Source organism: Cygnus atratus, chromosome 12 (genome assembly GCF_013377495.2).
Source record: "Cygnus atratus isolate AKBS03 ecotype Queensland, Australia chromosome 12, CAtr_DNAZoo_HiC_assembly, whole genome shotgun sequence".
Taxonomy (NCBI): Eukaryota; Metazoa; Chordata; class Aves; order Anseriformes; family Anatidae; genus Cygnus; species Cygnus atratus.
In genome coordinates, this window is record NC_066373.1 from 1,825,829 (window position 1) to 1,853,806 (window position 27,978).

The following is a 27,978-nucleotide window of genomic DNA, read 5'->3' on the forward strand; positions in this document are numbered from 1 at the left end:
GGGGGGGGGGGAAGGCGGCGGCAGCGGGGGGGCGGCGGCGGCGGCGGCGGCTGCGGCGCGGTCGGGCCGGGGCCTCTACTCGCGGCGGCGCAGGGCGGCCATGGCGTGACGTCATCAAGACGCGCCGGGCCGCGCGCAAGGGGGGAGGGGAGGGGGGAGCGGGAGAGCGGCGCCCCGCCTGGCCGCGCCCCCGCCCCGCCTGGCCACGCCCCCGCCTCGCCTGACCACGCCCCCGCCTCGCCTGACCACGCCCCCGCCCCGACTGGCCACGCCCCCGCCCCGACCGGCCACGCCCCTCCAGCACGACCACGCCCCACTCCGATCTGGCCTCGCCCCCGTTCAGTCTGGCCACGCCCCCTCTCCGTCTGGCCCCGCCCCCGCCCCGGCCTGGCCCCGCCCCGCCTTAAAGGGGCCGCGCACAGCCAGGGGCGTGCAAGCACGTGGAGGAGTGAGCACGGGGGTGGGGGGGGGTTTGGGGGGGGGGCACACTGGCACACGCACATGGAGGTGTCCGTGCGTGCACACGCACGCATAGACCTTGAAGGGCTCACGCGTGGAGGTGGCCCAATGGGCACGTGGCGGTGCACGAGTGTGCGCGCAGGGGGCACACGCGTGTGCGCGTGGCGGCGGGTGCCTGCAGCTGGAGCTGTGCGTGCACACGGCTGTGCTCGGGGAGCTGCTGCTGGCACGCTGCTTATCACACCCAAGTGCGCTGGGGGTGTGCACACTTACGTGTGCTGGAGGGGGGGCACTGGGGGCATGGGGACGGGGCTTACTGGGAGCACTGGGGCGGTGCTTGGGGGCACTGGGATGGTGCCTGGGGGCATGGGGAGGGGGCAGCCTGGGGGGGGGGGGGGGAGGAGCTGCAGGCTGGCCCCGCCCCCCCAAAAACTGGTCCCGCCCCCCTCCCCAACTGGTCCCGCCCCCACTATTTCCATCAGCTATATAGGGTGAGTGGGGCGGGGGGGGGGGCACGGCTGGGGGCCTGGGGTGGAGGTTTGGGGACGGGGACGGGGACGGGACGGGACGGGATGGGGATGGGGATGGGGATGGGGATGGGGATGGGGATGGGGATGGGGATGGGGATGGGGGATGGGAACGGGGATGGGATGGGATGGGGATGGGGACGGGGACGGGGACGGGGACGGAATGGGGATGGGGACAGGGATGGAATGGGGATGGGGACAGGGATGGGGACGGCTGTAGCCCTGTCCCTGGAGCATTGGGGTTACGTTTGCCTGGTGGGTGCCCCTAAATCCGCGCCCCAAGCCCTGGTGGCCCCAGCCCGGGTCGGGGTGAGGCCGTTGCTGCGTGTCTCCGTCTCACCTTCGCCCCGGCGCTGACTCAGCCCCAGGCGCCGCTTTGCGTAAGAGCCGCGCTGGCGGGGACACGGGGACGCTCTGCCCGCCGCCTCCAGCCTGGCCCCGGCCAAAGGGCGGGCGCAGCCCCCGCGGGAACGCTGCTGGGACGGGGGCCGGTGGGACGGGGGCTGCTCGGGGCACGAGGAGCCGGAGACCGCCGCTGCCCGGGGCTGAAGCCCTTGCTCCCCGCCAGGTCCGGCTCGGTGCCGCGATGGATTACGCCAAGGCCCTGAGCTCGCGCCTGGCCGCCCCCGTCTCCAAGTAAGTGATGGGACGGCGCCGTCCCGCGGGTAGGGGACACCGGCGTCGTCCCCGCCGTGGCGTCTCCCGAGGGGGCGCGCTGGTCCCCAGGGGGAATTTGGGGGTGCTGGGGGGTGTCGGGGACCCCCCCCGTGATGGCTCCGTCCCCCCTCCCCCCGAGGTGCGTCTCCGCCAGCGCCTCCATGACCCAGCAGCTGCTGCTGAGCCCGGCCCCACGGCCCCGACCCTTTCGGGTGTGCAACTGGGACCGCAGCCTGCGCAAGGGCATCATGGCCCAGAGCCTCGCCGAGCTGCTGCGCCAGGTGAGCTGTCCGTCCGTCCGTCCGTCCGTCCCGGGGGGGGGGGGGGGGGGGGGCTGTCCCCTCACCGAAGCCCCCTCGCCAGGCTCAGAGCGCCCTGCTGGCCCCCGGCGCCGTCTCCCTGGTCCTGGACGAGGACGGCACGGCGGTGGAGACGGAGGCTTTCTTCCGCACGCTGGAGGAGGGCGCGGTGCTGATGGCGCTGAGCAAGGGGCAGGCCTGGTCTGCCCCCAAGGTGAGCCCCCGGGGGAGGGCGGCGGGGGCCCCAATTATCCCCCCCCCCCCCCCACACCCCACACGGGGATCCGGTGCGATGCTGCGCCAGGAGGTGCCCGGGGATGCTGGGGCGGGGGGGGGGGGGGGACCCGCTGGGAACTTGGGGTCCTGCTGTGCCCTAGACCCCCGGCTACCAGCTGAGCCTGTCCCGCAAGCCCCCCCGGAGGATCGACGTGGCCTGCATCACTTTCGACCTCTACAAAACCAGCCCGCGGGACCTGGGCTGCCTCAACGTCAAAGCCACGCTCTACGGCACCTACAGCATGTCCTACGACCTGCGCTGCCACGGGGCCAAGCGCCTCGTCAAGTGAGTGCCGGGGGGGACGCATCCTGCTGGTGGGGGGGGGGGGGGGGGGGGGGGCAGCGAGGGGACCCCAAGGGGACCCCAAGCCACCAGCGGGTGCTCACCCACCTCCCCCCTTCGCCCAGGGAAGCCCTGCGCTGGGTGCTCTTCGCCATGCAGGCCACGGGCCACGTGCTGCTGGGCACCTCCTGCTACATGGAGCAGCTCCTGGACGCCACCGAGGAGCACAAGGAGGAGGAGGAGAGGAGCCCGGCGCTGCCCCGCGCCCTCCCCCGCAGCCTCCCCCCGCCGCCCCCCAAGAAGACCCCGCAGTGAGGGCCGGGGCGGGGGGGGGGGGGGGGGGGGGGGGGGGGGGTTCCCTGTGCCGCGCCGGCTGGATGCGGCCACGTCTCCGCGGTAGCCGTTACTCTGTAAATATATTTATTTAAGTAAAAGCTGCGCTTCTCCCAGCGCCGCTCCGCGTCCTTTCCCCTCCCTGGATGGAGGAATGGGGCGGGGGGGGGGGGGGGGCTGTTGGCCGTCCCCCCCGCTTGGCACGGAGCTGGGCCAGGCGGTGGTGCAAGAGGGCACGGGGTGGGGGGATGCTGGTGCAAGAAGCCCCCCAGGGAGCTGCTGCTGTAGGATTGCCCCAGGCTGGGCTCCCACGAGGGATCCTTGCATCACCCCTTTTTTGGGGGGGGGGGAGGTGGCATTTTGCCCTTCCCCCCCCCCCCCCCCCCGCAGGGCTTGGGGGGCAGCTGAAGCCTTGGGATGCCCTGTGAGGGCTCCTGGCCCCACGGGGACCCCACGTGCCCGGTGGCTCCGGGGCCGCCCCATTCAACTACAAAACTGGGTATGGGGTTACATCAACCTGGGGGGCAGGATCAGGCCCCCTCCCTGCAGGGGTGTAAGCCATCCTGTGCTGGGGAGGGGAAAGAAGCTGCGCATGGCGGGGTGGGGGTACGGGCATCCCCCCCCCCCCCCCAGGTCCTCCCAAACCTCACCGTGGATGGAGGAGAACCCCATTAACCCCTCCAGGCTCCTCTTGCGATGGTTCGATGTAATTAGGATTTAATCGTGGACGGTGGCTCAGCTGCTTGAGTGTCCCCAGCCCCTTGGCCAGGGGTGGCCCCGAGCGGGCTGCCCGGTGCCCCCCCAGCCCCAAGGGAGCGGGGACGCGGCCACCTCCTCCTCGTGCCACCACGGACACCGACCCCAAGCACACCAGACCCCAAAAACGCTCACCTGGGGAGCCCAGCCCAGCTCTGGGGCTCCGGCACAGGAACCCACGGCAGAGCCCTCCTTCCACGGCAGCTCCTCCCCTTCATTAACCAGCTAATTAACGAGCCGCCAGCCTCCATCCCCGCACCTGCTGCCCCACCAGGGGTGGGGGCTGCACCCCATGCCCCCAGCCCTTACTCCCCCCCCGCAGGGAGGCGGCAGCGTGGTGGTGTTAGAGGGATTTATTTCTGTACACACGTATACACACAGCTCGCAGGGCGGCTTCGCTCTCGCCTTCAGTGCTCTCCTGGCCCGGGGGCCGGTTGTGCCCCCCCCCCCCCCCCCAATCCCTGTAGTGTCTGCCCAGGGCAGAGCCACCCCCCGCCTCAGTTTCCCTGCAGCACGGGGTGGAGGAGGGCGATGGGGCTGAGGTAGGGGGCTTTGTAGGGCCGGGGGGTCCGGCCCCCCCTGCCCGCACCCCGATGTCTTCAGGTCCTCACGCCTTGGATGTGCGTGAACCCCTCTGGCTGCTTGTCCCCACTTCAGAGGGATTCGGGGAAGAGGTCTGGGGGCACCCAAGGGTCCGTGGGCCCCCCCCCTTAATCCTCCACCCGCCCCCCCCCCCCAAGGGTCCGCACGCCCCCATCACCCCAAATGGACCCCTGCAATGGGCACGGCGCCAGGCACCGCGGTGCTGGGCGCACCTCTACAACCATCCCTCGGTCCGCGGGGTCACCCGGCACGGTGGGCGCACCCCCCACCCCGGCCGCTCCTTCTCCCACAACCCCCCCCCCCCCCGAAACGAGGCTGGGGGGGGGGTGGGGGGGGAGGGCACCCGACTTTACTTGACGTGCTCGGCCGCGTGGGACGAGCAGTAGTACTTCTTGTGCGCGATGAAGGTGGAGAGGCTGCTGAACTTGATGTTGCAGAGGCGACAGTACCTGTGGTTGCCGTTGGGCACGGGGCTGGCCACCGCCTTGGCCGGGGGGGTCTGCACCCCCCTGTCCGTGTAGGCGGGGGGCGTGGGGGGCTCGCGGGGGCCCTCCCGCAGCGCCTCGGGGGCGGCGGGCGAGGCGGGGGGCCGGGGCGAGGCGGGGGGCCGGGGGCTGCCGTTGGCGGGGGGGTCCCGGTCCCGAGCCTCCTTGCCGTTGAAGCTGTCCCGGCGGAGGCGGGGGGCGGGCGGGCGGGGGGGGCGAAGCGGCGGGGGGCTCGGGCGTCCTGCCGCCGCCGCCCCCCCCGCCGGGCGTTGGGGTATCGGGGAGCCCGTGCCCGGCCGCCGCCACCGGTTTGGCCACGAAGAGCCCGTGGGCGTTTCGGAAGTGCTCGATGAGGTCTCCCTTGACGGCCCCGTTGAGCGGGCAGTAGGGGCAGACGGAGAGGGGCACCTTGGCACCCTTGGGGTACCGCTGCAGCGAGTCCCCCCCCGATGCCCCGGGGTAGGCGGGCGGCAGAGCCAGCGCCTTGGGGGGACCCCCGGGGCTCCCCGTCGGCGCCGTCTTCTCCCCTTCGCCGGCGCCGTCGGGGCTGCGGCCACCCTTGAGCACGGCGGGCACGGCCCCCTTGATCTTCTGCAGGTGCTCCAGGGCGCCGGGCTGCAGCGGGGTGGCGGGGCACGAGTACTTCTTGTGGGCCAGGTAGCTGTCGAGGCTGTTGAAGCTGATGCGGCAGGCGGTGCACTCGTGGTAGTCGGCCAGCGGCAGCAGCGGGGCCGGCGCGGGCTCGCCTCGCCGCCGCGGCTTCTTGCTCAGGTCGATGGGGCCGTCGGGGCTGGAGCTGGGCGACGGGGCGGCCCCCGGTGCCTTGGGCTCGGGCGCTGCGGGAGGCGCCGGCTCGGCCCCGTGGATCTCGTAGAGCTTGCGGCGTTTGCGGGTGCGGGGGGGCTGGGGCAGGAAGGGGACCTTGGTGAGGCCGGGGCGGCGCAGCGGCGGGTCGTGGCGCGAGGCGCAGTAGAAGCGCTTGTGCACCACGTAGGTCTCGTGGCGGCTGAAGCGGATGTTGCACGCCTCGCACAGCGTCTTGCTGGGGTCCTCGTCCCCCTCGTCCCCCGCCGAGCTGCCGGGGCTCTGGCTGTCCTCGCTGCACCGCCCCGACGCCGCCTCCGCCTCGGGGGACCCCGCTTTGCCCTCCTCCGGGGGGGCTGCCGGCGGCGGCGTGGCGGCATGGCCGCTGTCCCCGTCCCCCGCGGGCGGCCCCTGCCCCTCGCCGGGCGGAGGGGCCAGCAGCGTCCCCGGGGCTGCGGGACCCTTGGGTGCCCCGGGGGGAGCTTTGAGCTTGCGCACGCCGGGGGGGCTGTCCTCGGCCAGGTGCCGGCTGGAGCAGTAGAGGCGCTTGTGCACGTAGTAGTTGTTGATGTTGTTGAAGGTGATCTCGCACTCGAAGCACGTGGCGCCTTTGGGCACCGGCGTGCCGGTGAAGAGGGCGGGCGGCACCGCGCCGTGGCCCTGCTTCAGCCGGCTGTGCACCAGCTCCGACATCTTCGCCAGGATCTCCGACGCCTGCGGCACCACCGCGGCGGCCTCGTGGCCGAAGAGATACTGGGGCAGGAAGACGGTGCCGCCCGCCGTGCCCGTCCCCGGCTCGCTGGGCACGGGGCTGGAGCCCGGCGTGGGGCTGGCGAGCTCCGACTTCACCTTCCCCGCGGGGAGGCTGCGGGGGGACGAGGCTCGGGAGCCGGCTTCTGGCTCCGAGCCGGGGCTGCCGGCCCCCTCCCCGCTTTTCGGCGCCTCCGCCTCGCTCAGCGGGCTGTCGGCGGGCTCCTCCTTGATGCGGACGGGCTCGCCGGAGGAGGAAGAGGAGGAAGAGGAGGAGGAGGAGGAGGACGGTCCTTCACCAGCAGGGGCTCTGACCTCGCCGTTCTGCACCTCGGAGGCCGGGGGCCCCGTTGCGGCGTCGGGGGGGCGATGCGGGCTGCGGGGGGGCGTCGGGGCCGGGCAGGACGGCGGGCAGGGGGCCGTGCAGCACCACGTGCTGCGGGAGGGCCGGCAGCCCCTCGGGCAGGAAGGCTGGCAGGCTGCACTTCAGCACGGGCGGGTTGTTCGGCTGGCTCAGCCCTGCCGGGGGGAGAGAGGTGTTAGAGGAGCTGGGGGGGGGAGTCCGAGCATCCCACCCCATGGCCGGAGCCGTGCGGGGACGCAGCCCTCACTGGGGCGATGCCAGGCTTCGGCGGGGGTGCTGGCACACGTCCCCCGTCCCGTACTCACCGGGGGCGAGGGGTTTGGCGTTGGGTAGCGCCGGTGCTGGCGAGTACACCTCTCCCTTGGAGCCTGGCTGGCAAATCATGTGGTTGGTGACCAGGTGGCTGTAGAGGATGTCCCGCGTGGTGGAGATGAAGCCGCAGCTGTGGCAGACGCCTGCAAGGGATTGCAGGGGCATGGAGGGGATGGGGGGGGGGGGGGGGGGCCGTCCCCATCAGTGCCATCCCCTGGTGCTGCCGTCCCCAGGACCCACAGGGGATGGATGGCCCCACGAGGACGCCAGGCGGCCCTAACTCACCGTTGAGGGTGTCGGTGTGCACCTTCAGGTGCCGCTCGCAGTTGGCTTTGGTGGTGAACGCGGACAGGCAGATCAGGCAGACGAACGGCCTCTCCCCTGCAAGACAGACGGGCGGACACCTCAGCGGCGAGGGACGGGGACCGCGGGGACACCCCCTGTGCCACAGCCAGCATGCAGCATGCCCGCCCCGTGTTTATGCTTTGCAAGCGAGCACCAGCTGCAGGGCGCTGCCCCAAACCAGTGCCCTAACTGGGGGGGGGGGGGGACCCTCATCTAACCGGTGACCGTGCAACCTCCCCGTCCCCTTCATCCTGGGACCCTCGGCGTCCCCGTGCCGTACCGCTGTGGCTCCGCATGTGGATTTCCAGGGAGCTGGCGCTGGGGCAGCTCTTCTTGCACTGCGGGAAGGGGCAGACGCGCTCGTTGGGGTACGTCTCCTTGGGCTTCTCGTCCACGGCGGGCGAGCCCGAGCTCTGCCGGCTGGCGCAGTAGTACATCAGGTGGGCTTGCAGGTTGCGCTCGCTCCGGTACCAGATCCCGCAGTCCTTGCACGGGAAGACGTCTTCTGCGGAGGGAAGGGACGGGCGGGAGGGGATGGGGCGAGCGCGGGGATGCTGCACCCTGCCGGGTGGCCGGGGACCCCTCGGCCAGCGTCGCCCCGAGCCCCCGCCGTGCCCCCCAGCCCCGGGGACTCACTGTTGACCACGGCGGTGGCCAGGATGGCGGCCATGCCGGCCTGCTGGGGCAGCAGCTGGATGTCGGAGTGCAGCGCGGCCGGGTAGGGCGAGTCGCCGGGCTCCGCTTTCAGCGCCTGGCTGGGGATGGCCGGCGGCTCGGCCACCACGAAGGCGCACACGGGCTCGTCCTCCCGCACGGCGCGCGTGGTCCTGCACCACACGGCTTCATCTGGGGGAGCAAGGGCGAGCAGTTAGCGTGACCCACCCCGCACCCTGGTCCCCATCAGCAGCTCGGCGCGCTCCCCCAGCCGCGGCTAAGCCCCGGCTTGCCTGGAGGTGGCGGTGTCAGCCTGCGCCTGAGCCGCGCTGCCTGGCACAGCCCTGCTGCTGCCAAGGGTGCTTGCGCTCAGTCCTGCACCAGCACGTGCAGTACGGCCTGCACCGAGTGAGTATTGCACGGAATCTTGCACCAGTGCTTGCACTGAGCCTTGCAGCCGCGCTTGCACACCTGCTCGCACGGAGTGGTGCACCAGTACTTGCACTGATTGCTGGCAGTAATGCGTGCACTGAGTCCTGCACCAACGCTTGCAGTACTGCTTGCACCGAGTGAGTGTTGCACGGAATCTTGCACCAATGCTTGCACTAAGTCTTGCAGCAACGCTTGCAGAACTGCTCGCACTGGGTAGTGCACCAATACTTGCGCTGACTTGCGCCAATGCTGGCAGTAATGCGTGCATTCAGCCCTGCCCCACTGCTTGCAGTACTGCTTGCACTGAGCATTGCACTGAATCTTGCACCAACGCTTGCAGTACGCTTGCACTGGGTCTTGCACCAACGCTTGCGTTAATCCTTGCACTAAGTCTTGCACCAGTGCCTGCAGTATTACTTGCACTGACTCGCAGCACTGCTGGCAGCGATGCTCGCACTGAGCGTTGCACCAACACCTGCACATCTTTGCACCACCGCTGGCAGTAATGCTTGCGCCGAGGCTTGCAAGGTGCATGCACCAGGGCTGGCAGTACTCCCTGCGCTGCGTATCGCGCTGCATCTTGCACCACCACCCCTTGCAGCAGCCGTGGCTGTGCCCCCCCCCGGCAGGTACCAACCTTTCCTGTAGATGACGGCGTTGGCGTCGGGCTCTCCGGGCACGAGGGGCAGGCGGGACAGCCAGCAGCTCTCGTCCCCCAGCACCAGTGTCACGGGTGGGCTCTGCTGCGGGCAGGGAGAGACGTGGGTGAGCGTGGGGACAGCGTGGGGACAGCGGGGCTGGGGGGCACGGCAGCGTGCCCCGCTCTGCCCGTGCCAGCGTTGCGCCCGGCTCTGCCTTCCTGCATCTCTAATGAATATTAATGCGCGAGGAAGGGGGGGGACGGGGGGGGGGTTGGAAATTAATCTGCCTGATCCTCCGATGGCTGCCGCGGTAACGATATGAAATCTAATTATTCGTCCCAATATTTCTAAACCCTCAAACTCAGACTGACAGTCTCAGCCGGTTTGGGCCTTATCGCTGCGAGGAGCCGAGTGCTCGCAGCGTGATAAAGCGCACGCGCGCACACACACACACACACACGGGCTCGCACGCACGCGTGCACGCCGCGCCGGTGCACACGCAGCGCCCGCCTGCAGCTGCTGATGCTGCAGAAAGCAGCTCTGGAGAGCTGGGGGGGGGGCACAGCATAGGGCCCCCCCCTGCAAGGCTTCAGCTGTTGCTTTGCAGATTTGCTGCGCGCACGGAGGAGCTGCGGTGCCCCCGTGCAGGTGCTGCTCCCCACGGAGCCCCGCAGCACCCCAGGGTGCTCCCAGCACCCCGGTGCACCCTCCCCGTCTCCCCTTCGTGGCCGCGGAGTGAGCTGCCCATCCCGGCCACGGCCCCCCAGCCAGCGCTGAGAAACCTCCCTTGTTTTCCCTCGAACAAAGGGGTCAGTGTCTCCGCGCTGAACCGGCACCGATAACCATCGGAAACCCTATCTGCGCCGCATCCGCCCGGGCTGGTGTTATCGGGGCAGCCCCGCGCTGCCCACCATCGCCCCCCCAGCCCCGAGCCATTCCCCCCACTCCATAGGGCCAGGTGGGCTGGGGGGACGTGGGACAGGCACCGAGCGCTGCCCCTTTACAGCTGGCACTGCCAGAGGGGTTGTGCACCCTCCTGAATGAGGGCATTTTGGGGAGCCCCGTGGGACCTGCAGGCATCCTGCTCCTCCATCACCTCCACCCCGATCCCTACCACGATGGGCGCAAGCCACGTTCCTGGCCAAAGATGCACAGAAGCCACCCGATGTCCCCAAGTCCCCACTAAATCTCCAGCCGCGAGCTGGCACTTGGGGACACCCCCTTTGCCTCCCCCCCCCTCCTGCCGCCAGCAACAAAGGCGAAGGGACCCAAGGGCGACAGCCCCTATCAGGGATGGGGCTGCGATCCCTTCCTCGCTTCCCCCAAGCAGAGATAGGGAGGGAGGCGAGCGGTGGAGGAAAGCAGGGCTGGGAATCATCAGCCCGGCTCGATAAGGGAGCTGCTGAAATGGGAGCAAAAATATTTAGACAATAAATGAAGTATCAGAGAAAAGCCGCGCATATCTTTAAGAAATCAATCATCCTGTACCGGGTGTCTGGACACACGGCGCCAACCGGGAGATAGGGAGCCAAACTGGGCAGATAAGGGTTAATCAAGGATTTAATTCGGCAAAGATAAACGGGCCTGAGCGAAAAAAAAAAAAAATATATAGAGAAAAAAAGGAGTGAGGGAGCGAGGAGGAGGAGGAGGAGGTGGGGATGGAGCCAAGATGAGAGCCCCGGCTGCGAGGACCCTGCGCTGGAGCTGCCCTTGCACGGCTCCGGGGAGGGGGCAGAGGGGAAGGATGCGGCCGTGAGGGGCCCCAGGGCCTACAGCACACCCCCACACCCCCACACCGATGTTCACCCTCGGAGCAGGCACGAGGCACCGGCAGCGTGGCTCCAGCACAACACCAAACCGCGAGGCTCAGGCACTAGACCGGCTGAAATCCCAAAGGGTGCCACCCCGCTCCTTGCCACCTCTCTCCGCTTGTCCCCGTGGCCACCGGGCTCCCCTCTGAGCCCCAAATCACCCCGAGCCCCATCTCCCCCGCAAGCACGCACGTGCCGGTGAGCAGCCTGCTCGTGCACGGGTGACACCAGGGGGGACGGGATGGGACCGCCAGCGCCCCGCTGGGTGCTGCCGGCCCCAGTCCTCGGGGATGCTCCGAGCTCAGACGGGCAGCACCAGGAGCTGTGCCTGGAGGGGAAGGGACCCCGGCAGCCTGGGGGTGTCGACGTGGGCACACGTCAGGCCGGTGTTTTAACAGCCGCGTGTTGCAGCCATGGTGCAAAGTGGACGTGTGAGGGCGAGGGGAGCGCCCCGGGTACCCAAAAGCAGCCGGGTGATTCCCATGGGGTCAGGGAGCTCAGTGCAGGTGCAGGGAAAATCCCCCCCCAGTGATTCCTCTCCCCAAACCGCTCATTGCTGTGGGTTTCCCCCTTCCCCGTCAGCGCCCCTTACCGTCTCGCCGTGCCCTGGCGATGCCGGCTCGCTGTGGATGCTGCCCTGGAAAGGGCCCCAGGAGAAGCCCTCGGGGAGGCTCCGGCAGGCTCGCACCCGCTGCTCCCCATCCTGCACCACCAGCTCCAGCTCATCTGCGGAGGGAAACACGACATCAGCCGGGCCCTGGCACCGAGGGCAGCCCCGTCCCCATTCCGATCCCGATCCCTTTCCCAAAGGGTGCCTGGGAGGCGTTAAGCACAGGAAGGTTTCTTTCAGGCTGGTTTTGGGGGGAAAACCGAAGCAGGGCTGGAGTGCCCAACCGGCCGAAACCACAGCCCCAAAGCCGGGAGAGCCCCGAGGGCACCACTCGGTCCCTGCATGCCCGCGCCGGGGGTCCGGGCTCGGTGCCGTGGCGGAGCGGAAGGAGCGCTTCCCATCCCCGCACCCAAAGTCGCAGCAGCTTCAGGGCTTAATGGCTTTGATTATCTGATAAGGCTCTGGTTTAATGGGTTAGATAACACGTTAATACACTATGAAGGCTGCTCTAAAATGTTTTAACTGTGCCTTTGTCTTTCGGGGCGCAGATAAGATGGCAGGTAACCAATACTCGGATGGAGGGGCTGGCTGCCCCTCGCCACGCAGCGCCGCGGGAAGGGGCCGGTCGCTGCACCCCAGGACAAAGGATGCTCCCCGAGGACAGGGAGCCACTCATGGGTGCCACCAGCAGTGTGAGGCTCCCGGGGCCGCTCTGGGGTCCCCCAAAAGCCACCCATGTGTCCGTGGGGACACTGGCGCCCAGCTCCTGCGCTCACTGCATCCTCCGAGGGCACTGCTGCAACGCGCGGGTCCCGTGGGCGGGGAGGAGGCTGCGCTCGTTTGGAGGCAAATTGCTTTCAGGGCTAGGAACGCGGGGAGGATAAAACGATCCCGTGGCTGCAGAGATTGGAATCTGATGCGTTTATTAGCCGGGCTGACATCTGGATCCTCTCTGCGCCGGGGTTATTTCAGGTAAGCCACCGGGAGCGCTGGGTGCTGAGCGCGGGGCGGAGGTGCCTGCGAGCGCCCAGCCCCACGGTGTCACCTCGAGTCCCCTCCATCCGGGGGGTGGGTGAGGAAGCCCTGTGCTGCCCTGGCTCCGAGCACATCCCAAGGGCGCAGCTGATGCCCCTTGGGGAAAAAAAACCACCATCTGGCAGGGATGGATGGGAGAAAAGCTCTGCAAAGTTGCTGAAGGTCCCAAAGGTCTGAGGCATGCCAACGGGTACGTCCCTCTCCACGACCCCACGGGGGCTGCTCCTCCCCGGCACCTTGCTGCCCACCAATTTGCACTTCCAGCACCCAGTTATTGCCAGCAGCCGGCTCTTGCTGGCTCCCAAAGGCGCTGCTGTGGGCTTGGGGGTCCCTTGAGCCGCCTCCATCACCAGCCCGGCCCCGGGACAGCACCCCTGGCCTGCATCGGCCCCCCTCCGGCGCTCCCCCTGGGCTCTGTGTGGATTTAGCTCACCTCTGGCTTTTGCCTGGGTGCCCCTGGGGAACGGGTCCCTGTCCCAGCCCAACTGCCACCCCCCACCCCCATTGCCCCCCCCCCCCCCCTTTTTGCCCCCCTCCCCCCGTCTCAGTGCTAATCAGCGGCGTTTGGGTCAGGAGACCACGTCTCCGCGATAAGCGTGTTCGCCTGACACTTCCCATGTCAGAGCACTTCATCTTCTGTGTATCAATCCCCAGCAGAGAAAACACACAGGCGCTGATAAAGAGAAAACCGTTCCAGACGGGGGGACAAAAATAGAGCCGACCCCGCCACCGGGCACGCCGCAGCGGGGCGCATCCGCCCGCGGCCCCCAAAAATTCAGCATGGGGCTGGGCCAAAGCGGGGCTCCTGGCGGTGCTGAGCCCGGTGCTGGTGGATGGATTTGTGCCCGCACCCTGTGCACGATTTGGGATGCTGCTGGAACCGGCTGTGCCCCCATTTGCGGGGTAACCCACTGCTGTAGGGACACGGGGTGACAGGGGGGCGCCCAGCTGGGTGCCTGTCCCCATGCTCCTCACCGAGGCGGCCAACAACACCCGGAGAGAGGAGGAAAAAAAAAAAAAAAGTTCTTCCCAAAACAAACACGCAGCATCGTTGCGCTTTGCATCGCCTGGCACAGGGGAAATAACGGGAAAAAAATGGAAAGCAGGTGGCCTTGGGGATGCCACCCAAGCCGAGCACACACGCGGCGTCCCCAGACGGGGACAGCCACCCACAGGTGGCCCTGTCCACGCAGGAAGCCAGCCCCGACAGCCCCAAATTCAGCCAAATCACCCTGTCCTCAAAGCGCCGCGGCAGGGACCGGGGACGTGCCGGGACCCCGGCGGTGCCACCCCACGGGGCCGCTGGAGGTGACCGGTGCGCAGAGCCCGGCAGCCCCAGGGAGCAAAGTGCGGGTGCCCTGTGCTGCCCTCGCCACCGGCGCTCGGTGTCACCACCCCGCGGGGTAACACAACCGACCCCGTTATCTAATCTCGCCATCGGTTCCCGGCGAGGCGGTACCCCGCGGGCGGCCCCGCCGTTATCGCAGGAATTCTCATCTCCGAGATGATTAACCACCTCGGGCAGGGATGGGGCTGCTGGCTTCGGGTCAGGAAAAGCAGCAAAAAGGAAGGAAGGAGGGGAAAAAAATAACACCGGGGGGGTTTGGTCCCAATGGGGGCACCTGCTGGGCACAGCATGGGGTCCCCACGGCAAGCGGACAGCGGTGCCGCTCAGGGAGAATCCATCCCCTGAGGCTGGCACAAAAGCGGGGCTGGTCCCCTCGCCCCGGTGCTTGCCCAGGGGCCAGCAGCTCCTGCTCACCCGGGCCCTTCGCCTTGCCTTATCTCCTCATCGAGAGATTTCAGAGAAACAGCCTGAGCTCTGCTGGGGAGCAAAGATTAATCCCGTCATCGCGCCGCTGCCGTCTATCGGCCGGTAAATGAAAGAGAAAGCTCCTGGGGCACCCGGGGCAGGCTGGGGCTGGGGTCCCAGGGGGGGGCAGGACGCGAGGCGACACACAGCGGTGTCCCCATGGCCATGGCACGGTCTGCAACGGCCCGCCTGCAAGAGGAAAACCACGGGCATCCTTGTGGCAAGGGACATCCATGGCGCAAGGGCAGCAGGCGGGTGAGGAGGCAGCGCCGTGACCCACGCTGGCTCCTGGGTGCTCAGGAGGTGCAAACGCACACCCACACCCACACGTGTGCGCGCACACACACACACGTCCGATTTTCCTCCAGGAGCGAGCAGGAGAGAAGGGCTGGTCCCACCCCAAAAGGCTCCCACGTCCTGGGGCCTCCGTCCCCTCGCCCCGAACATATCCGCGATGCTTTAACCAAACCCTAAAGGATCAGATCTGCCCCGGGACGGGATCTCCGATGCGAGGACTCCGCAGTGTTTGCAGCTGCCTGGATACTATCTGGATAAATACAGCTATCAGGGAGTCATGAGACCGCTTCCCAGCACCAGCAGCACCACGCAGCAGTCCTATTAATACTGCGTCCCGGCCCCCGGGGGGCTGCCAGGCCTGGGGGCCCCAATGCCAGCCCCCACCCCAAATGAGACACCCCTAGTTCCAGAAAAACAGAGCAGGGGGACAAAGGGGTCCCACGCCTGCCCGTTTGCTGTCCTCGGGGCTCGGGGACCCCCGGGGAGGAGGGTGAGTCTGTCCGTCTGTCCACCCACCGCTTGGTACCCGGCCTCCCAGGAGCATCCCAGCCGGGAAAATCGAGGCGGGGGGGGAAAAGAGGAGCCCCCCGAGCCCCCAGCCCCGGCGCCGCACGCCCCCGGCTGCTGTTTTTCGAAGGCTGGAAGGCGCCGGAAGGAATAAATCCTGACAACTCAACTAGCGCAATGATGTGATGGCACCGCGCCGATAAGATGGAGGGAGCCGATTGGGAAGAGTCTTAAGCCGCGAACACGCAGCATCTCCACTCTTCACCTCCGCTCACAAAGGGAAATCTCTCCAAAGGGGCTAAGGAGATTATCCCGGCTTTGCCATCCCGGGTGCTCGAGTAATCAGGGCAGCCTTGGGAACAACAAAGGAGCGAGCGGGGCTTAAATTAGAGCGGGCGAGGACGGGCGGCTCGGGATGCTCTCGCCCCTCTCCCGCTGATCCCGGGGCCACCGTGGGACAGCCCCGAGCCGCGGGGGGATGCTGAGCAGCCCCCCAGCTTTGGGGTCTGGGCCTCACGCGCCTCCCCTTCCCCCTGCTGCTGGGGTGGCGGGGGGGGGGGTGGGTGAGGATTTCTGCCCTTATCGCCCCGCACCATCGCTCGCCGTGTATTGATTTTTCGCCGCGGAACACCGGCGAGCCCTTATCGCGCCGAACCCTGACCCCGCTTAATGGAGGAGCTGTTACCTGCCCCGAGCAGCGCAGCGGGTGCTTTACGGGGTGTGTGTGTGGGGGGGGGGGGGGGGGGTGGTGAAGGAAGGGTGCTGAGCCCCGCTCGCCAGCTGGCCCGCAGCTGGCAGGCGCCGCGGCGGTGCCACGCGGTGCCCGGGTACCCCCCGCAGCCGGGGCGCCCTGCCCCAGCAGGATGCGGCCCGATAAGGCTCCCCGAGACGTTTGCTTTCGGGGTGTTGCTGCGTCCCGCAAACGCACGGGGACGCGGGGACAAGGGGTCCCCGTCCCTCGGGAGGGGGTGGCACGAGGGAGAGCTGGAGGAGAGGGCCGGCGACACAAAGGCAGAGAGCGGGCCCCCAGCCCCCCCCTTTTTTTCCCCCCCCGCAGACAATAGCGGCTGCCCTGGCGTGAGATGCTATCGCGGCTCATTTCAGAGCTGAATGGGTGCCCTCCCAGCCAGGATATGATCGGCCCCGCAGCCCCCCCTGGCTCTTTGTTGCACCGAGCTGGGCTCTGGGGGGCGGGGGGGGGGCAGAAATAATCATAGGGACACAGAAAGCGCTCACAGAGGGCCGGGAGGAGGGAAACTTTCAGGGTCCCCCCAGCGAGGGGCGGCCAGAGCCCTGTGCCAGGGTTTGGCACCTCTGGGGGCCCCTTGTCCCTGCTCCGTCCCCCACTCGGGGCTAACTGGGACCCCCCCAGTGCTGCCCAGACAGGGCAGAGGGGAACAAGGGGGTGCCGTGGGGAGCTGGGGGGAGGAAGGAAGCCAATGTGGGATGGAAATGGGGAGCAGAGGGACGTGGGCCAGTGTACGGGGCAGACCTACGTCCCTCCACCCAGAGGTGTCCCCAAACCGTCCTCAGCATCCCTCCGCCCTGCAGCGTCCCCAACCCTGGCAGGGTGCTGCACCCTGCAGGTCCCCCTCCGTGTCCCCAAACCAGGACAAGTGTCCCCAGCATCGCTGGGACCATCCCCAGCCCTGCCACCAATCGTCCCGCTGCCTTCGGTGCCGGCACGGGGCTTGGCTTTGCTTCCAGCAGGCACAGGCTGGGAGGGGGGGGGGGGGGGGGTCCCCAGGACCCCAACTTCTCCCCTGCGCCCCTTCTCTCCCCGGCAATCTACCACAAACACGCCTATCTGCCGCTCGGCCCGGCTCGGGATGATAAAGAGAAATAGCTGGAATAATTTTTCCCACCCACACATACCAGCGCGGAGGGGAAGGGGGAGCGCGGCGGGGCGCGGGGCTGTCCGTCAGGACGAGCCGTCCCTCCTCGCCGTGCCCTGCTCGCCCCGATAATAAACCTTGAGGTTTGCACACAAGCTCCAGGCTGCGAGAGATTATTCAGACAGGAGTCAGGGTGCAGATAAACACAACCGAACAAGGGAGGGAGGCGAACGGGAAAGGGGAGGGGAGGGGGGGGGGGGGGAGGAAAGGGGGAAAGAAAAAAAAAAAAAAAAAAGTTTGCAGTTTTAATTAGATGGGGCGCAAAATAATAATAATAAAAATTCCCCCACCCTGTGCTGGAGCTGGTACTGCACGGGGTGGGTGTGCGAGGTGGGATTTGGGGCGCGTGGGGGAGGCAGTCCTGAGCGTTGCTCTGTAAGGAACCCGAAATCATCGTCACAGCTCGGGGACAGCGAAATAAACCCCAAAGAGCCGAGGCAGCAGCGGGATGCTGGGGCCCGGCGAAACATCGATGGGGTCCCGCGTGCCCCGACACCGGGACGGGGCAAAGCGTCCCCCGGGGCTCCCCGAGCGCTGGCACCGCGGAGGGGGCAGCGGGCACCGTACCTGGGCGCCGTGGCAGCGCCGGGGGGATGTGGGCAGGCGATAAGGCCCCTTTGGTGTGGTGGCTGATCGCTATCGGCGGCGTGCCAGGGAGGAGGCGGGGGCGGCTGCCCCGGGGTCGTGGTTTTTTTGGCGGGGGGGGGGGGGGACAAGACACCGGTGCCGTGAGGTTGAGGCTGTGCCACTGTGGGGTTCCCCCCGGCTCCTCCAGCAAAAAGCTTCGTTCTACCTGGCGTCCCAGTGGGGATTCTCCAGCGGCTAATATTGAGGTTGAGCTGCCTGGCCCCCACTCGCGGCTCTGCTCTCCCCTGCTCCCCGCCCCGCGCCGATACCAAGTTCGCGGCGTTTCTCAGAGCATCTCGCCGTACCCCTCCGGGATGCGCAGCTGGGCATGGCCAGGCTGGCTCGGGACAGGAGGGGACAGTCCCACGCCCCCAGCTCTCCCTGCTGGAGAGGAGCCGAGGCCGCAGGTGCTCCCAAAGTCCTCATCACGGGCCCAGCTCCAAGGCAAACAATGACGAGTGGGCGAGATGGAAAGCCGGGGCAGGGGAGAGCGCCGATAACGGGACGGTTTTGGGGGATGTGAGTGGGCGCCAAGTCCCCCCCTCTGACCCCGCTCGCTGCCGGTGGGCACGGGCACCAGCGTTCCCCTCCCAGCACCTCTTCAGAAAGCATCCAAAAGTGAGATGAAGCCACCAAAACCGTGGCCGGGGAGCAGCCCCCCTCCGGCACGGCCACCGAAACAGCCCCGCACATCTGTAAACGCTCCCAAGTTGAGGATTATAGATTATGGTATCAGCTATTTGCATATCAGAGCTGCGAGCAGCCAGCCCACCCTGGCGAACAAGGTCATTTCAAAGATTAAAAAAAAAAAAAAAATACTCAAAAAAAAATACTCCTCCTGCCCCACGGGGCCAAGGAGACCCAGGGAGAGTCCCCACACGGGTGCTGCAGCACGGAGGGACAGCAGCGAGGGGACGGGGGTGACATCTCCACGCTGCTGTGCCACCCTGGGGACTCATGAGCCCCTCGGAAAAATATCCCAAGCTGGGAGCACCCGCAGGGCAGCGTGCCCACCGAGCACCCATTACACGCGCCCGGAGGGCAGGGGGTTTGCAGACCCTAAGGACAAAGCCCCCCGGCCCCCCGAGACCCCACGGGGCGCGAACAAAGGCACCCGGGAGCGGCCTTGCGCCTGCCCCCCCCTTCCCCCGGCCGCATCTTCGCGGCTGCCATTGCTGACATACGGCGGATCCTGCCAGATAAAAAGAAAATTCAGGCTGCTCAGAGTTTCCCTTTTTGCCAGCTCCATCCCTGATAAGTGCAGAGCCTGCAGAGCGCCTGATAGACGGGCTATCGCGGCGGTTGGTGCGAAAGGAACACCCTATCGCTGCAGCATCGCCGGACCGCCATCAACTCCCAGCCACACAGAAATTAATACCACTCCAATTACCAGAATAGAGATGGGCTGGGAGAAGGCGATAATAAAATCTCTTTTACATAAAGAATGCAAATAACCCGCGCTGGTTGAGGGGGAAGGGGAGGCAGGGCCGGAGCGGAGGCTTCGCACCGCGCGCCGCTCGTTTTGGGGAGCCCGCGGCGAGGGGTCCGGCCGGGCAGCATCCTCCTGAGCACCCCGGTACGACCCCGCACGGTCCCACTTATAGGAAACCCTGCGGTGGGCCAAGGGGATGGAGCTGGAGCTCGCTTTGGCCACACAGATGGGATGGGAAGGTTTGCTTTTAGGAGAGGAAGAAGGTCCCCAGCAAGGCATCGCGACCACGGGGATGGCAGCGCAGGAGCGGGGAGCCCTGCGGTCACGGGGACAAAGGGCCGGGGAGCAGATAAAGAGGAGCTGGAGCCTCGCAGCTCCTTCCTGCTGGCCGTGCAGGAAGGGACGGGGATATCAGCGGGGCCGGCGCGCGCTTCCCCTCGGCTGGCACGGGATGGGGAGCAGGGCCGGGCGCTCCATCGCTCTCCCCCGTGCCGTGGGGATTTCGGCAGCTGCCGGCACACGTGTGCTGGCTGCCGGCCCTTCCCAGGGCTCTCCGTCGCCCAGCCCGCCTGGGTGCCGACGGGGACGCAGTGTGTGCCCTGCCCCAGCCGTCCCCATCACCAGGCTGGGATCAGCGGCGAAGGGCGATCGCTATCCAGCACCGAGGTCACCCCTTCCCGTCATGTGCGGCGGGGAGGAAACGCGCTGCTGCCAAAACGGCCCCCGGGGCTGCCGAGGGGACACGGGGGCTGCTCAGCACCCGCAGCGTGCCCGGAGCACATCCACCCGGCAGGCTCACCGTGCCGCTGCCAGCCCCGGCGGGCACGTGCCCGCAGACCCAATCTGTGGAGAAGCCCCGACCCTAAACCCATCGGCGTGGAGGTTTGGAGATAGCGGCGCGATAGGGCGCGGGGCACCCACACGGCTAGCCGGCCCCTGTGGCTCCGCGCAGCCCGGCACGGAGATGCCAGCAGGGAGATAGTTGGCTCTATTCGCTGCTTGGGGTTTTGATAAGCATCGCGAAACCACTCGAGCTTCGCTCTTGTGGTTGCCAGGATGTTTGCGAAGTGGCCTCGCCAGCGCGTGGCAGTGCAGGACAGAGCCCTCCCTGCGCCAGGGTGCGCGATGCCCGCGCTGCCTCCAGCCCGGCCGCTCCTGGCATGGCTTTTACAGACCCGAGGGATGTGGGAGAAGGTGACCATCACCTCCTGCATCTCCTGTCCCAGCAGAAGTCTCGGTGCTCGCAGCGTGCCCAAGTCTCAGCCCCACCACCCTCCCTGGAGGAGAGCACCCCGATGCCTCCAGCCGCAGCCCGCTCCCAGGACGCAGCACGGTGACCGGCCGGGCACTCACCTGGCCCATTCCAAGAGTTCGGCTCCTGTGGATTTTCTCCAGGATCCGGTTTCTCGGGCTCCTTCGGACTCTCCGGGACGTCTTTCGACTCTGCCTCTGCAGCAGGAGAGGGGAAGCACAAGGTCACACGCAGGGAACTTCAGAGGCAGTCGCCCGCAGAGGGCAGGAGCGCCGCAGCCACGATGCACCGGGGCGAGGACGCACACGGGGCTCGCGCCCCAAAACGCCCCATCGCCAAGCTATGGCCACAGCCAGGCCCACATGGGGTCCCCCTGGGCAGCCTGGGGCACCCAAAGCCCCCGGTGCCCCCCATCCCACACCAAAGGGGCCACCAAAACACCCTGCCGGCCCCGGGGGACACCCGGCTCTGCCGCCACCCCCTCGGCACCGAGGGCCCCGCGTCACCCGGTTCGGTCCCGCTCCCGTCACGGCTCTATTTGTGGCGTACTCATAGCAACTTGATAACAGTTATTTTCTCCATTAACTGCTGTTGGAGATGCAGCAGATAAGGCCTATCTGCATATGACAGTGTGGAAGATTAGCGCCCAAAGTACATGTTTGCCTTCGCGTCCCGGGCGGATAACCAGCGCGGAGCCCAATCGATAGGCGCCAGAGCGAACACCCAGGGGTGACGTCACCGGCATTGGAGATTATTAATACAGGTGATAAGCGGGATGATTAACATCAAATAAATCAATCACCGGGTATAAAAGTCCTATTATTTTTGGCTATAAATCAAAGTGCCTGGCATATTGATTTTTATCCATCTCGCTGAAAGCTTTAGTGGCCGTTATTGCTGCTCGGCGTTATCTCTGCTATCACCTCTTTATCAAGCCAGGCTAGTGCCAGGTGCAGCTCCGCGCCCGGGCTCCCAGCTCCCTCGCCCCCAGCCCCGCTCCCCATCAGATAACGCCGCTCGCTCCCCGTGCTGCCGAGCAAAGTTTGCCTCTGGCCACTCCTGCCCTCCTGCCCCGACCCTGGTCCCGTTGGGGCCCCGTTGGCCGGGCCGACCCCGCGCTTTTGGGGTTCGGGCGCTTCCCGGGAGCCCCGGCTCCTTCCCGGCCGGCTCCATTAGCCTTGCCCCGCCGCCGTTATCTCGCAGGGCGCTGCAAACATTAACTGATTAGGATTTGCCCCCACCTCCACAGGAAGGAACTTAAAGGATATCTGGGGACCGCGGCAGCCCGGCCCTGAAACGCGGCCGCCCCGGGGTGGGGCACGGAGCGGCGGCAGGCAGGCGGCGGCGGCGCGGGCAGGAAGCAGGCAGCAACGGCACAGCGGGGGCTCCGGCCCCGGCCCCACCGATGTCACGTCGGATGGCAGCCTCGAGGGTCCCTCCGTGTCCCCCCGTCCCTCCCACGCAGCCATCGGGGGGAGGTGAAAGGCGCTGGAATGGATTTGGGGGTGATGGTGCTCGCCGGCAGCCAGCAACCCAGCCCACCTCTGGTTTCCAGCAGCCTGGTGTGCGACCCCCCCCAGCACCTTCCTGCCCCAGGGAGAGCCGAAATTGCTCCTGCCTGTCCCCAGCTCTGGCTGCTGGGGTCCCCTCCGTGCCAGGGAAGGGCCACAGGAACCCACCAAAGAGCATCCTTGCTCCTGGCCATCATCCCGGGGACACGCCGGGCAGGGGGATGGAGCACCCAAGGCCCACCTGGGTCTTACTTAACACTCCCCCCCCCCCCCCCCCCCCCCCCCCCCCCCCCCCGCTAATGATGGGGCGGGGAATGCTTCATTAGCTAATTAACACCAAGCACCAGCAGCTGAGCCCACGCTACGGGGAGCAAACGGAAGGCCCTGACGTGCTTCTCACCTTCGCTGCTGGGGGGACTGGAGGCGTCGCGCTCGGCAGAGCCCTCCCGATCCGAGGTGGCCCCTTCCCTCTCCGAGGGGCTCTTCTGCCCCGCCGGGGCGTCCTCGCCTTCCTCCATTGCTCCCAGGGAACCTGCGAAACACAGGGGGGGGGGGGGGGGGGTCAGTGGGGGGCAGAGCCCCGGAGCCCTCCCCAGCTTGCTTTGAGGGATGCTCGGGGGCGCAGAAGATGCAGGGTGGGATAGGGGTGCTGTCCCGGTGGCACGGACAGGGACACCCTACGGCTCCGCATGGCACAGGATGGGTAACCCCCCACATTGGCCAGCATGTCACTGGTGTCCCTTGTCCCCTCACAAATGGGGTTTACAGAGCCACTGCCTTGGTCCAGGGTGTCCCCTGGGGGATGCCTGGTTTCCCCCCCAGACATGGGGCTGGGGCAACGAGCCCCAGAAGCGAGCGGGGTCCCCACTGTGCATCCCCCAGGGCTCCCCGCACCGGGAAACGGGGAGCACGGGGCGGGTGGGTGCGGGATGCGCCACGGGTACCCCGCAGCCCTCGGCACGCTGCCATTGCCATGGCAACTCAGCATCCCACGGGGCCAAAAGGAGGAAGGGAGGGAGGGAGGGAGGCGGCCGGCAGGCGGCTCGTGCCGGCACGCTCCCCGGCACGCGGCGGGCACCGGGCGGCCAAGCCCCCGGCATCGCCCCGGCACCCGGGGCAGGGGGAAGCGCGGCGGGCGGCTGCGCGCAGACCTCAGCCGCTCTCCGTGACTCCAGGCAGGGATATTTACACCGGGAGAACAAAGGGCCCATAATCTATACAAAGCAGACAACAATGAGCGTGAATAAAGAGGCTGCCGGAGAAGGGAAGGCAATTTATTCTAATTCTGCTAATTTCAGTTCCAGCACAATTAAAAAGACTCTGATAATATTCAGAAACAATCGCCGGCTAACAAAATCGTTTCTCTCGCTGTAAATGAAACATTGTTAGGCTAATTTTTTCCTTCACGCCTTCGCAGCTCTCGGGCTCCTGATAAAGTTAACCCGACTCGTGCCTGCACTGCCGGGGTGGGACGGGACGGGGCCGCGCGTGCCACTCGCCCCAGGGTGCCCAACGGGGTGCCCCGTGGCACCCACCACCCACCCCGAGAGGTGTTGTAGAGGGAACCGATCCTATAAAACCTCGTTGTTGGGTAACGCACTGGCACAGGGTGCCTATGGGGATGGGGACACAGGGGGACAAGTGGCACCCGTGCCGGCCACGTGCACCCAAGTCACCAAGGACGCCTTCCCGCATCCAGCGTGCCCCTGTGAGCAGCCCTGCCCCAGCCCACCCATCCCCAGGGGAATAAAGCACCACAGCCAGGTGGGTTAAAGGAAATACTGGCTAGTTTTTTTTTTTTTTTTTTTAAAAAAAAAGGAAAAAAAAAAAGACGAGAGAGGGAGAGCGAGCGACGGAGCAGGGAGCAGAGCGTCATTTCTCCGGGATTGCTGGAAGCCCTGCACAGTTATCACCGCACACAGCCTCCCTCGGCTTGCCTGATCTGTCTATTCTTCATTAAGCAAATACGCTGAAATGGAAATGAAAACATAATAGCTATTTGATTTTCGGCGAGATATTTTGCATATTGGTTCAGTGCTGATAGTGGAATTTCATCAACTCCCTTTTTTCATGCTTTAAAACTGAATTACTGAGGCTGGCTTTACAGAGAGGGGAAGAGCCAAAAAATGCTCCGGTCCAAGATACTCCGCTTGGCGATTAACTCTTCTTCCTCCTCCCTCCTTCTCTCTCTCTCTCTCTTTTTTTTTCCTGATAACAAGGAGGGATTATTTTTTTTTAAAATTACAGCAATTGTAAGAACTCGCATTAACCCAAGTCACTCGGGTGCCAGCGCCTGGCCTGTCCCTGCTCCACCACCACTCCCCTCCCGGGATGGGGGCCAGGACCCCCCCCATCCCACCACCAAACCTGCACCCACAGGGCCACATCCGGGCGCTGAGCCCCAAAACTGGTCCCCAGCAAAGAGGGGAGCAAGCGGCCGTGCGCCCCGGCAAGCGGGATGGCTCCGAGGGGCTTCTCCAGCATCGGGAAAATCACCATTACTCAGGTAATGATTTGATCATTCCACTCCAATTAAGGTTCTCCCAGCACAGGAACAATAAACCTTTTCTCAATGCCTTGCACTTATCTGGTAAATTAAATAAAAGGGAAAAAAAAAAAGAAAAAAAAGAAAAAAAAAGGAGGGGGACTTTTCCAGGCTGCCAAGACAGAGACCCTGGACGCTCCAAAAGCAGGCACGCAGACAAGAGCAAAGCGATAAGAGGCCTCGATAACAGATAGAAAATAGCAACAGATCCAGACTTTCCCACCAGCTCTGTAAGCGGGGAGGAGGAGGAGGAGGAAGAGGAGGAGGAGGAGTCCCGTGGAAGTGGGCCCTGGCCACCGCCTGCGAGCTGCCAGCGCCGCTGTGACCGCGCGCACGTGCGAGCTGGGGGCGACCCGCGCTTGCTTCTGGTTTTCTTTTTTTTTTTTTTTAATTTTATCAGCACACATCAAAGTCCAGAAGCTTATTTTATTTATTTTCTTAAAATAAAACGTATCTGCCACTGTCGGGCTGAACGACGGCGCTCGGTGAGCTGGGGACTGAGGGTTGGCCACGTCCCCATGCCTCGCTGATAATCGCCCAACAGCTCGCGGTGACGGCAGAGCCCTGGGGTGGGGGAGCACCGCGGTGTCCCCAAGCTGTCCCCCCCGTGCCCACGCAGCCCGGGGACCCCCCCCGGTGTCCCCAGCTCCCTGGTGCCAACGCTTGGCATGGCAGGGCCACGGGTGCAGCCGTGGGGTGAGCCGCTGGAGAGCAGAGTGCAGCCCTGTTCTCCGTTTCCACCGCGTCCTTCAAGCTCCTCCTCATCCCTACGCTGACCCCAAAAGTCATCCCCAAATTAAAACCGAAACAAAAAAAAAATCCCAAATCGGCCAGCTGAGGCTTGCCACCAGGACTACGCGGGCCCAAAGCAGCGCTCCTGGTGTGCGAAACCTCACCGGGACGCTCGCTGATCACATCGCAAGCAGGGAGATGAACTTTGGGTATTGCTTCTTTGGGGGTGGCGCAGCTGCCTTGAAATCCCAAAGCTCCCTCTTTGCCCCCAAACCAGCCCAAAATTCACAGACGAGAGGCAAAGGGCTGCACGGTGAGCAGGTGTGCCCTGGGAAACCCACCCCCAAGGAGCGCCGCATCCACTCCCGACTATGGCATCGCCAACTGGGGGTGCCCAAACCATATGTTGGAGGTGCCCAAACCATACATCGTGGTTGTGCCCCCCCCCCCCCCAGCAAAGCCGCCCCCCAGTTCTGCAGCAATTCAGCCAGGTCCGGCACAGCCCGGGGATTCCCCAGGGTCTCGTAGCAAGGTTGGGCTGCGTCCGCCCCGCAGCGAGCAACGCCTGGGGAGCAACCTGGGCTGCAGGGCGATCCAAAAACCGCCGCTATCTGATGGGCCAGCGGCCCGTGCTTCTCACCCAATTTTTCCTGGTACTTGTTAAGGTTTCTCTTCCAGCAGCCCCGATGCTCTGCATGGCCTCGGGTGCCCCAGGCAGCGCCGGAGCGGGGATGCCAAGAGCCACGGCCGAGGGCAAACGAGGTTTTGGTGGCTGGGAAATGACACGGGTCCCCATAGGTCGCGTTATCCAGCGGGTTATTTTTGGCTCCCTTTGGCTGATCTTTCCCATCTTAACCTTACCAAAATTACAACGTATTCCGTGGGGAAGCCAGGGATGGAAGCAGCGGGAGGGACCTTCCCGCCCCAGGGACCCTGTTTTGGAGGAAAAACGAGCCTTTCTGAGCACACAGCAAAACTCTCCCCCCTATCAGCCCCGGCGCAGGTTTGGAGCAGCATCCCCCCTCCGAGATATCAGCATTTTTAATATCAACCCCATGCACGGAGCTGATAATGTTGGGGCCAGCCCCAGCCATACCTATCTCGAATTAGGAGCCCTTTTCTATCGCACCCAGATAAACTCGCCCCGCGGCTCTTCTGTGTTAAAAGGGTAAGGAGAAGAAAAAATATTCGGGGAGCTGTTAGGCGGGGGATTTTTATAGTTTGCGATAATTTTTTAATTATAAATTATTATTTTGGCTTAATTTACCTGCAGGGACGGACGCTGTAACGGCTCCTGCCTGCACCCCGGGGACCACGGGTGCCTGGCAGTGGCACCCCCATCCCAAGCATCCCTCCCCAAAAACGAGCAGCCCCCCGTCGGTGGGGGGGGGGGGGTAAAAGCCAAGCGGAGAGGCAGAGCCTGAGAAAAACCAGCCCTGCTGATAGGGGAGAGATTGGTTTCAGCCGGAGCTGCTCCCCCTGCCAAGTCCACATCCTATCTGCGCGGGGTGCAGTTACTTAACATTCATCACCGGCTGAACTCTGTAACTTTATCAGCGCCCGAGCATGGCGCCATCGCCGGGCCCAGCCATTCCCGGCGCTCAGATAGGTCCGATAAACTGCTGATAGATTACAGGAGATTGTTTCACTTCAGGGGACGCGATTACTAATACTAATAGCGAGAGAGCCCGCATCATATCAAACAGCCGCCGAGGGGAGGGGGAGCGGGCCGCGGGGGGCACGGGAAAATAATGAGAAAGAAAATACAGGAACAATGACAATGAAGTGACTTTACGTTTCAGATGGGGCCGATAGCGCCCTGATAGATTTTGAGAGAGGAGAGCTTCTAATAGAGCCGGCCCCGGCGCATCAGATGGATAGGAGCAGATTGCTGCGCGGAACAGGGACATGGCTCAGCACAGCCCCGCCTGGCTGGTGGAGGGGCTGGGGGGGGTAAAAAGGGGGGGGTCCCTGCGTGGGGACGGTGCCCCGGTGGCTTGTGTACAGCGGGGAAACTGAGGCAGCACCCAGCAGGGAGCAGGAGGGGATGTGCGACAGGGGGGTGCCCGGCACGAGCGGATCGGAGGGCGCAGCATTGGCAGCCCCCCCGCTCCGGGGGCTAACAGGGAAGGATCCAACAGGATCCTTGGGAAGGACCCAAAAAATCAGGATCCAGGTGGGTGTGCACGAAGCAAACTGCTCCTGCTGCTCCCGTACCACGTGCCTCGGCTGCTGGTGGCCAAAGGGACTTTTTCTGGGTGAAAAGCCTCAATTCCCGTATTTTCCCTCCAACATGGAATAATGCTGTTCCATGGGGAATAGGGACTTCTTCCAGGTGAAAAGCCTCACTTCCCATATTTTCCCTCCAACATGGAATAACGCCGTTCCACGGGCAGCCTGCGCAGGGCCCCGGCAGGACGGGATGCTCGCCCGCCGGCACGGCCCCGCGGACACAAGGTGAGGGCGAGGCCAGAGGTCAGGCTCTGTGCTAATCCAGCGACAAATTACCCCGGAATTACCCCGGAGATCCTCACCGGAGCTGGCCCCCACCTCTCGCTGCTGCGCTTTGGGTCACCGACTGGCGGAGCCACTACAGCCCCGTGAGCCCATCCCGAAGCAAAAACCACCAGCAATGGACAGGATTTCGGACGAATTTTGCCCAGTCCTGAAGTTTCCATCCTCAGCAGCACCCAGCGAGGACACGGATGGAGGGACAGGGACAAGGGCAGTGCTGGATCCATCAGGCCACCAGCGGTGATGCTCGAGCTGGGGCTCCCTGCTGGCTCCCAGTTCCCCCAGTGCCAGCTTCCAGCACCACCCAGGACCGGTGCTGGGTCTCCGGCCACTGACACAGGGACGAGCAGGGGTGGGGGGGCTCCAGGAGCAGAAAACACCCCTAGCAGGGTACAAGGCAGTCTATCTGCAAGCAGC

At 65.6% G+C, this 27,978-nt stretch overlaps 2 protein-coding genes across 2 annotated transcripts in view; one reads left to right on the forward strand and one right to left on the reverse strand.

Annotated features, from left to right (window-relative positions):
• Nucleotides 1-1,523: 1,523 nt before the first annotated feature.
• On the forward strand, nucleotides 1,524-3,937 carry CIDEC (cell death inducing DFFA like effector c). The gene is made up of 6 exons (XM_050713281.1): nucleotides 1,524-1,622; nucleotides 1,783-1,924; nucleotides 2,007-2,156; nucleotides 2,320-2,504; nucleotides 2,627-2,752; nucleotides 3,913-3,937. The coding sequence occupies exons 1-6, from the start codon at nucleotides 1,573-1,575 to the stop codon at nucleotides 3,935-3,937; spliced, it is 678 nt and encodes a 225-aa protein (XP_050569238.1). The 5' UTR covers nucleotides 1,524-1,572.
• A 605-nt stretch (nucleotides 3,938-4,542) lies between these two features.
• The window catches only part of ZFPM1 (zinc finger protein, FOG family member 1), a 31,621-nt gene continuing 8,185 nt past the window's right edge, over nucleotides 4,543-27,978 (reverse strand). Inside the window, 12 exon segments of the mRNA XM_035566233.1 lie at nucleotides 4,543-4,893; nucleotides 4,895-6,598; nucleotides 6,600-6,751; nucleotides 6,902-7,051; nucleotides 7,194-7,289; nucleotides 7,534-7,758; nucleotides 7,890-8,099; nucleotides 8,977-9,082; nucleotides 11,384-11,548; nucleotides 18,760-18,767; nucleotides 20,361-20,456; nucleotides 22,171-22,302. Coding sequence (XP_035422126.1) covers nucleotides 4,543-4,893; nucleotides 4,895-6,598; nucleotides 6,600-6,751; nucleotides 6,902-7,051; nucleotides 7,194-7,289; nucleotides 7,534-7,758; nucleotides 7,890-8,099; nucleotides 8,977-9,082; nucleotides 11,384-11,548; nucleotides 18,760-18,767; nucleotides 20,361-20,456; nucleotides 22,171-22,302 — 3,395 coding nt within the window.